A 9,744-nucleotide genomic window follows, 5' to 3' on the forward strand; every position below is an offset into this window, starting at 1 on the left:
GGGAAGGGACTGGCCGTCGGGGCCTTGGTGGCTTCAGTCGGAAGCAGAAACTTGCACATGTAAAACCAAACCTATTTTGGTACAAACAACTCGCCCCAGCCCCAGCCAGATCACAGGGGGCGGAGGGGCTGTCCTGCACTTCGCAGCCCTCTGATGGAAGACGCTGCAGGATGAGCCACAACGCCACCCTTCCTGCCACAGGCACTCACAGGCAGTTTATAGCTGCTGGGTGTCTCTCCCCTGCCCCTGCCCCCGCTCCCCGGTCTCGGTGTTTTTCTCCCACGCAATGTTAAAAACAACCAACCACTAGCTCAGCACAGCCAGTCTCCACACCCAGCAGGGACGGCTCAGGGCCCGGCAGAAGCCCCCCACCAGTTTGGCTTGTTGCACTCGGGAAGGGCCCATTACTGATCACATGGGGTCCTGTTAGACAGGACACTCCATCAGCCGCAGGCCTGCCTGCCATGGCGACCTTGGAACGAGGACAGCTAGGAAGGATTCTGCTCCTCTCACCAGCCCGCGCAAAGCCTCTTTATTGCCAAAGCAAAAGCATCACAAAGAGCAGAGAGCTCGACGAGCTCCCTTGGCACTGCAGGGAGCCAGAGGGATTTCGGACAAGCAGGGCCCAGGATCACGTGCGAGCAGAGATCATCGATTTCTTAGACACATTAGTGAGATGTCCATCACCATGGTTTCTGGCCACCGAGCTGCAGAGTGAAGGCTTTGAGGGCTGCTTCAAAGGCAGCAGGATTCCCCAATATTGTTGGTTCCCATGTGGAAAAGAGAGAGGATGAAGGGCCAAGGGTCACAGTTGATTAGACCCCAGGTGCTCTCCGCTCTCATTTGCGGGTCCTGGTGACTCCTAGGCGGCTGTACTGCTCATTGTCCCGCTCACCAAGGGGCTAGGAGGGAAGGAGAAGGTCAGGCTGCTTTGTAAAGTGTTTCTCTGCTCTTCAGGGTCATACACTGCACCCACCACTGTGGTACTTGACCTCAGGAGCTGGGAGCTTGGGGTTCTGATAGGATAAATGGACACAGACAGCCCCTCCCATATCCTCTGCATTCAAAGCTTCAGTATGAAACAGGCAGCCTCAAAACAGAGGAGATGTTGCCTGCACCCACATATCACAACCCAGCCACTGAGTTCCCAGCGAGCAGGACCTTCCAATGAGCACAGTTATTTATTTCAGAACCAGCTGGGAGGAGGAGGCCAGCCAGTGCTCATTTCCCACCATTACTGGTCAGCTCACTTCTCCATATGCTAGTTCATCTTACTGTTGCTGGCCTTTCCCTGCCCTCTCCTGCAGTGCTGGGGCAAAGTAGCTGGCACCAGTTTTGGGTTTAGGGGGGGAGAAAAAAAAAAAAAATTATACAGGCAAATGAATCAGCCTGTGCACATCTGGGTCTCTGTGCCCTACGTATGTCTGGGGGGAGCCTGTGCCTGGGTGTGTCTGCGATGCTCCTAGACAGGTACTTGGGAGCGTGCTGCTGCTCTAGCTCTTCCTGCCCTCCTGCATCCACTACTGCAGGCGCTCTGCACAGATCAGCCTCCTTCAGCGAGAAGGCAGGTATTTAATCTCAGCCTGAAAGTGTGAGAGGGAGGGAGGGGCACCTGGGGCTCAACCCTCAGGAGGTTGTCACTGTGGCTTAAGCAGCCAGCTAGGCACTCCCCGGGTATCGGGGAAATCCCCAAGCAGCCAGCACTCTGTGGGGGTGCTGGAACTAGGGGTGCAGCAGCACCCCCGGCTTGGCAGGGTTTCCCTCACACACAGTGTTTACAGTCTGGTTCAATGGCTCTCAGCACCCCCACTGTAAAAACTGTTCCAATGCCTCTGGCACCCTGTTCCAGCCGCAGGGCAGGAGGTGGGAAGGGGCACAGCCAGAGGGCGTCCCAGCTGCAGTGTGTGCACTGGGGCCGGCTGCTCCAGGATGATCATTACACCGGGCAAAGTGGGGGTGCAGCATGACCAAGTCAGACCCCCCACACTTCCATTCACCCTGGTGGGAGCGTTCTACACCTGCTCTGTACAGATCTAAATCACTAGCAAGGCCTGGAGCCTCTCCAGGCCCTGAGCGATCCCTTCATGCACCAGTCCAGATTTCCGGGCACTAAGTGATGTGAAAGGCTGGCCCAGCGACCACTCGTCACTCACCTGGTAGAGCTGCTCATTGGCGATCAGGTTCTGCCGGTCAGAAGCTAAAATAAATCAAGCAAAGGTCAGTGGGAAGCTCGGCGGGAGGGCAGCATTTTCAAATGACCCCAAGTGGTGATTCTCTCTCCCCCACTCTGCACCTTGTACCACCACTTACACCTGCACAGCACAGGGTCCAACGCCACCAGTCTGACTCACTAGCATTTCACACCCACTCCACACTTCCTGTGCATGGGTGGTAACAGCGACACCAGGTGCAGGGCAGCGGGCCTAGAGCCTCTCTCTGCTCTCCACAGACAGCTGGGCACACATGTTGCTTTTGCTAAGCATAGAGCTTTGTTCACACTAGGCCTGTTCTGCTAAAATGTCACTTATTGCTGCCACTGGTTCAGCCCCGCCAGTGGGGGCGCTGTTGTCAAAAAGGAATCAACATCTACTGGTGTCACTGGGTCAATAACATGGTGCTTAAAATGCTGAGAGCTACAGGAGCCCTATCTACACTAGGGCTCCCACTGTCCCAACTATTGGGAGAGCTAAGCTAGCAGTAGCAAAGGTGGGAAACTATTTGCACAAAAGCCAAATGTAGGCATTCCCTCAAGGTTTACCCTGATGTCTCTGCCTAAAATTTCACCTCTCCCCAACTGTACTCTGTGCTGGCTGCTGCCCTTCACTCCAGGTATGGCTGTGTTCCCACGTGCTGACTACACAGTTTGTAAAGTTATGGGAATTTGTGAGGAAGTTACAGAGGATCAGCCCAGAGGTGGGTGTCCTGCAAAATACAGTGTCTCCTGCTGCTACCCCCTTGCTCAGGCAGATACCCACACTCACAGATGACAGTCTCCCACAGCAACATGCAGACACACAATCACATATGCAGACACCCTCACACTCCCTCCCCCTGGGCTGACATGCAGTCCTTGAGACATGCATGTAGGGGCTCCAGACACCAAACCAGCATCATGTGGGTGAGTGTGATGGAAAGACCCCAGGGATACTGCGCAACGAGTCCTGTCCAACCAGACATTCCCTGTCCCTGCACTGGGCAGCAGAGACACTCCTCCCCCGAGCTGGACAGAGGGGCCTCCCCATCTCACCTCGTAAGCGACGGCCACTGTCTTGGCCGGTGATGCAGTACACGGCGATTGCCAGGAAGACCGTGGCGATGACATCAGCTACCACGATCCCCGAGATGGTGGCTGCATCCAGCTCGATGCAGTTTTGGCACACTGCAAAGCCACAGACACAACACAGAGTACTGAGACCGGGGCACAACCCTCCACACCCACCCACCTCCTACACACCCAGCTCAGCGGCACAGGGAGCAAGCCAGCAGGAGAGCCCCAGAGGATTTCTCTGTTCCCCTTACAAGGCCTCCCAGTTAGAAATATAACCTCCTTAACACACACACGTTCCTCTGCTCTCCCACCTCTAAGGCCCCTCTCAGCCAAAGGCAACTGGACAGGACCCCCGAGGGAGCCTACCAATGCAACGCTGACCAAACAGAACGGTCACTGCTCAGCAACTCCCATTCCCTGACCAAGGCAGGGCTCGGCGCACCCAGCCCAGGGTGCCTGCTCAGAGCAGCCAGCGGCGGGAGTGCAAAGTTGGGATAGGGCAGGAAGCAGGGTCTCTGGTGTGTCAGGGCAGAGCGCTTGCTCCTCCTGAGCCACAGGGCCAGTCCAGAATGAGCTGCAATCATGCATGTGTGCATGGTGATCCAGGAATCACCCATGCAAACAGGCACCTGCCCAGGCACAAGTGCACATCTTAGTGCCTGCTGCCCGGGGGCCAGTTTTGAACACTGGGGCCCCCATGCCACCACCAGTCCCAGTCTGAGAAGTGCTGAGATTTCTGGCTGAGCACTGAAAGTTAGAGTTCAGAGCTGGAAGAGCCCAAGCAGATCATCCAGTCTCCTCCCTCCCCTACTGGGCCAATGCAGGATGGTTCCTTACAAGACACACAGCCTGGGGGGAAATTTGGGGACTGAGAAACACACACATCTGCTACTGCTGCAGCTTTACAGAAAGCCAATGGAGAAATGGCAGGTGTGTTTCACAGAACATTTTAAAAACTTTAATTTCCAGAACAAGGCCATTTTTCATCAAAAAAATAAGTTTGGAATTAAAAATTCCAGCCAGCTCTAGTTTTATAGACCAGAGGCAAACTGACTGGTGAACGTACTTCGGAAATACACCTGTACAGCACTGCCATCATTGCACATATAAACTCCTCTTGGGTCGTCCGCTTCTGCGCCCAAGTTCAACTCTGTGCTGTTGTTCGCTACAGTAATTCCATCTCTCTTCCAGGTTATGTCAGAGGGGGTGCCTGAAAATCCCTCGCACTTCAGGACCACGTCACGGCCACGGCTTTCTACCTTTACGGATGCTGTAAAACAAAAACGAAGGCTGGGAGGTGACAGGTACAAAGCAGCCCAGGGGCTGAGTTGTCATCGGTAACCGAGGTTCAGAACTCAGGTCTCTTACACAGGCACTTAGAAAGGAGGCATTAGAAAGGAGACCGAGATGGCGTCTCATAGAAACCCCTGAATAAAGGTGTTCTCACTGAGAAAATATCCCTGATAATACAGTGATAGGTATAATATTCAGTTATACAATTCAGTTTATAGCTAGATAGATATAGATATATAAAACCATTGATTATATTAATAATTAATCATGTTGTTATATTGTGCCAATTATTAGCAATAAATAACAACTCTGGGCCTGATTCTGCCAACACAACTCCTGGGACAGTGCCTACTGCTGGGAGCAGTCCTATTCGCCCCTATGGAGCTAGTGATGGTCGGAGTAAGCTGTACATCCGTATGAAGTGTTTGTAGGATCAGGTCCTTAATTAGCAGTATCTAATATCGTTATACAGTACTTATTATATTAATATAATATTGCAACTGACATTTTACCAGGGAGATTTTCACTCAAGCACAAAATAATTGGGCCCAGCATCCTTTGACCTGCAGTAAATTCTGGGTGTGGATGTGAGGCCCTGATCCCGCACATTATACACAGGCTGAATGGTAAGTGAAAGGGTTTGCAGATTCCGGGCTATTAATAATTAGTGGTGGTGGATGGAATTTTTTAACAAGTTTTTAAAGTAAAAAAGGTGGGGAGATCAGCCAAACCGGATAGCAAAAGATAGTTCTGTGGTCAGCTCTGTAACTGGTGAGCAAATTTAACTGAAAACCGATTACAATGAAAACAGTGTAAAATTCACAAAATGTGTTTCCGGTGGGGGCAGGGTCAAGCCCATGGGGGTCACTCCCCAGCCTTCAGAACACAAAATAAAGTTACTAGGATTGTTGTTGTTTGAGCACTGACAATGAGAGCAGTGCAGCTCATACTGCAAAGCCGCCCTCGGCAACACAGACACAGCTGAGAAATTGGATTACACCCCCCCAACACACACACACATCCCGTTTTTCAGTCACCTCCAGTCTAGGTGTCTAATTCCTGTACCTGTTTGTGTTTGTAAATCAGGTAGTTTGGTGTCTGCTAGTTGCACACTCAATTGTCAGCAGTTCAAAAATGCAGCCATAATTATTTGGAGGTGCAAAATCTTGACTGCACAAAGATAGGCTGGCTTGAGGTCTGTCCCTATATTTATATATGTATCATTAATCGCTTATATTAAGATTGCAATTATATTCTAAATTATTATGAGAGAAATATATTTTATTGCTAAAATAATTATTAATCAGTAGCTTAATGGATGTTAAACTGCCTGGGGTGGGGACTCTGTTCACTCCCTTTTCTGTGCCCAGAGATCCATGCTTAAAGAGATAACATGCAGTAAAAGGGACAGCTTCAACTCAAAAATCTCACTTCTCTATGGAGCTTTATTCTCCTCAAATGACTGCAGTTAGAGAAGATAAAAGATATTTTCTCTCTGTTTTTGAGTTTACAGTGTTTGAAGTCAATGAGGTCCTGTGTGAACGTAGTGCGCTCATTGCAGGGTCAGGGCCTTAATAGTCTCTTTCTCCTCTTCATGAGTCTTTCACGTGGCAACAGGGGCAGAACTGGCCCAAACAACTTCATTCTGTAGTCCAGTGCTTTTCCCCGTTAATTGCACTGATTACCACAATGTTGGGCCTGATTCTGACTTCACTTGCATCAGTTTTGCCCTGGAGTAACTTTGCTGACTTCAGTGGTGCTATTACGGATCCGCACTGGGGTGATCAGGGATCAGAAGCGAGACCTTTACATTTGTTGTTGTACCAGTTTGGCCAATTGTCAGTTCTTGGTTTCCCCACTGGAGAGAACTCAGAGCGATTTGTCCATCAACCCTCTTGGTGACAATTCACACGCTGGACTGGATTCTGAGGCCTCATATCCCATGAGTGAGGAAGTGGCTCTTTTCCGTTATTTGCTTTTCCTGCTCTAAGCTGCTGCCTAGTATTGCCCCCCCCCGAGAGGCAGTTCTGAGACTCGTGGGCCCAATCCTGCTTCTAGCGAAGCCAATAGGAGTGATGCCATCAACTTCACTGGGGGGCAGGATAGGGCCTAATGTGAATCAGGGTGCAGTCTGTCCTACTGTAAGGCAGGCTGGGCTTGTAACAGGAACTATACCAGCCAGTAAGTCACCGTAAAGGGCTTACCTTATTATATATGTCTCTTGTAATGTGCTTTCTTTCCTTGGGACATGAATCGATGCCCTGCTATTTAAAATGATTACTACAGAAGTGAGCATGCTGCACAGGTGAAAGGTATGACACTGACCACCCCAGAGACTGAAGCCTTGTGTTTATCCCCAGAGCAATCAGGGCATAAACAATGACCACCTGTGCTCCCTCCAAGTCCCCCTCCCTCCCCAATGAGCTCTAATACAAACACAGGATGCAGAGTTCTGGCTGCCATGGCTGTGAAATAGACACTCTCTGTGACTTTCAAGAGCAAAATGCCTCCTCCATCCAACCCTGACCAAAAAGGGCTTTAAATGAGCTCTGTAGGGTTTTTTACCTTTAGTTCTTTTGTCTTGTGTGACGACACCTGAGGGGGGAAAAGAAAAAATGTAATTTAGAAGTGCCACAAACCCTCCTGCTTCAGAGAATAATGACAGGACATAGGAAGAAACCGGCCAGTCTCAGAGAGAGGATACAGGGCTATCTGGGCCGCTTCTCAGACCAGGCTCCTGCTCAGACCAGGCCTGGCAATTCCTATGTTCCTGATTCCATTTAGTTATAAAGACCAACGTTTTCAAAAGTAGCCACTGATTTTCAGTGTCTGGTTTGAGCTTCCCGGGGCCTGATTTTTAGCAGTGCCGAGTACCCACACTTCCAACTGAAATTAATGGGAGCTGCAGATACTAAATCAGGCCCAGGTTGGCTGAAAATAGGCACCCCAAAATTGAGTCACCCAAATGCATTGGCCATGTTTTAAAATGTAGGCTTTAGTGATTCTAGAACTTGCTACCCAATCGGCGCATTGAAGCCCAACTCCTTCATCATTCTGGCTAAAGGCTCAGCGATCCACTCACACTTTTTTCCAGGGCTGGGTTGACTGAAGGGAGCATGCCGAGATTTTTTGGAGTAGGGGAAATCTATTTATATGGCATTAAGGAACTATTTGTTTTGAATCTTTGTATGTGTACTTAGAGACTGTCAAACATACGTCTTCTATAAGTCAGATGAAATAAAATGCAGATGTCTCTTCAAACTCAAACATATAAACACACTTTGCACAAATCAAAGATACAAATATTAATCTAATCTAATTAATTTAAAATAAGATTTAATCTTTACCTGCACTCAGCAGGTGCTAAATGTTAAAATTTCACCATCCTTTGAGGTGTGTGCAGCAATCATGTCCCATGTTTAGAGCCATGAACAAGAACGGATAACACAAAGGGGCAAAACATACCCAACGCACACTCTGTGCAATTCCTCTGATTGGAATAGTGCGTAACTTAGGGCACAATGTGGCCCAAAGTTCCATTAACACCAACAAAACACATCACAAACCTACTGATTACATCTGAAGAGAAGTGAGGCTGCATTAGCCAAAAAAACACTTGGGGAAAAGGGGATTGCTTCCCTTTGTTATATGTATGCACTCTCCAGTGAGCTCTACAAACTTTACACACTATATAATATTAAAACAGATTAAAACATTGTATGACTTATTTGCCTAAAATGAAATTATTCTTGGTCACAGTATTTGAGTTTGTCTCACAGAGTATTTAAAGTGATCATGTTTTAGTTACTTGCCAAACTAAACTATATCACCACATGGTCTCCCCCCCCCCGCTTTAAACTTTGTGAGTGACCTTAATGTTCATGGAAAGCACAAACAGTAGAGATGGAAAAGGCCCATTAGATCTTATTGAGTCCATCTCCCAGCCAAAAAACAACCTCCAAAACCAAATCTATATAATACAGATAAGGATGTATTTCTTAAAAAGGAACTAACAAGATGTGTGCCAGCCCTAACTCTCACAGCTTTGCCTGCCTATCTATCTATCGGGCTATACACCTTCCCCCTCCATTTATTTGTCTGTGTTTAGTCTTACAGATTGTTTGCGCCTCATGGCAGGGACTGTCTTCTTACAATGTCTTTACAGCACTGAACACATTTGGGGCATTATGGTAATAAAATAGTAATTAATTGTTAATAATGCAGGATTGAAGATCTTACCTTTGATGATAAATCCGACCGTTATTACACTGACAAGATACCCAAGTCTCCCCATGGTCCTTCTCCTTAACACTAATGTGCAACTGCAGTTATTTCCTCACTAGTGTAGGAAAAATTACTTCACCCGCTTAAAAAATATAATACAATCAAAGGTCTCTTTTCTAAACGGCAGAGATATGAAACCAGTAACAAGAGCCTTCTCAGATGTTGGCAACAGGAAGCCTAGGAGTGGAAGCCTCTGTCTTCTTTCCCCTAAGAACGTCAGTTTAAAGACGTCAGGGTTGTTACCGAAGTTGTTTCGCTGTCACCAAAGTTGCTGCCAACGCAGATCAGAATACAGTATTCAGTTGCAAATAAAAGATTCGCCCACTAAAAACAAAGAAGGAAAACTGTGCCTAACTTGGGCATCTCCACAAAGTAGCCATACTGCAGCTAACTTCTTTAGGTCCAAATCACACCCAAGGGGCATTTTCTCAGGTATATTATGAGCTGAATTAGACAAGAGTACTCTAACAAAAATCTGTGGCCACCTCGGACTTCAGGGGGTTAATACCCAGCCCTGCCACTCCAACTTTCTCATCTGTAGCAGGGATAGAGTTCAGGTCCTGCTGCTCCAGAAGCACAGGCTAGAAGGGAGCTAAGGAGAACTGCTGTTAGAAGCAGAGGTATAAGTTATGATACATGGAGCAGTTCCTACTCTATCCAGCACATGGGAATGGTGCATATCCACACTAGCTAGCTCATAAAATATTTTGGTGGTATCTACGCACATGATTAACTTGGTCCTTTGGCTTTAGGATTAGTGTAGCCATTTCTCACCAAATGTGTTTGCTTTAACGTTATTGTTGCCCACTTTTGTGTTCAGCAGTGATTCCCAAGAAAGCCCTTTGCAGGAATATCCATAGATTCATAGGCCAAATGGGATCACTGTGATCATCTACTCT

At 48.2% G+C, this 9,744-nt stretch overlaps 1 protein-coding gene across 1 annotated transcript; it reads right to left on the minus strand.

Annotated features, from left to right (window-relative positions):
* Window positions 1–634: 634 nt before the first annotated feature.
* On the minus strand, window positions 635–8,981 carry LOC112111769 (T-cell surface glycoprotein CD3 delta chain-like). Its single transcript, XM_024207352.1, has 6 exons — window positions 8,801–8,981; window positions 7,127–7,156; window positions 4,335–4,538; window positions 3,248–3,379; window positions 2,154–2,197; window positions 635–902 (listed from the first exon to the last, which is right to left on the minus strand). The coding sequence occupies exons 1-6, from the start codon at window positions 8,853–8,855 to the stop codon at window positions 840–842; spliced, it is 528 nt and encodes a 175-aa protein (XP_024063120.1). The 5' UTR covers window positions 8,856–8,981; the 3' UTR covers window positions 635–839.
* Window positions 8,982–9,744: the final 763 nt, after the last annotated feature.

Source organism: Terrapene carolina, unplaced genomic scaffold, assembly GCF_002925995.2.
Source record: "Terrapene carolina triunguis isolate 2854851 unplaced genomic scaffold, T_m_triunguis-2.0 Scaffold374, whole genome shotgun sequence".
In the NCBI taxonomy this organism is placed as follows: domain Eukaryota; kingdom Metazoa; phylum Chordata; order Testudines; family Emydidae; genus Terrapene; species Terrapene triunguis.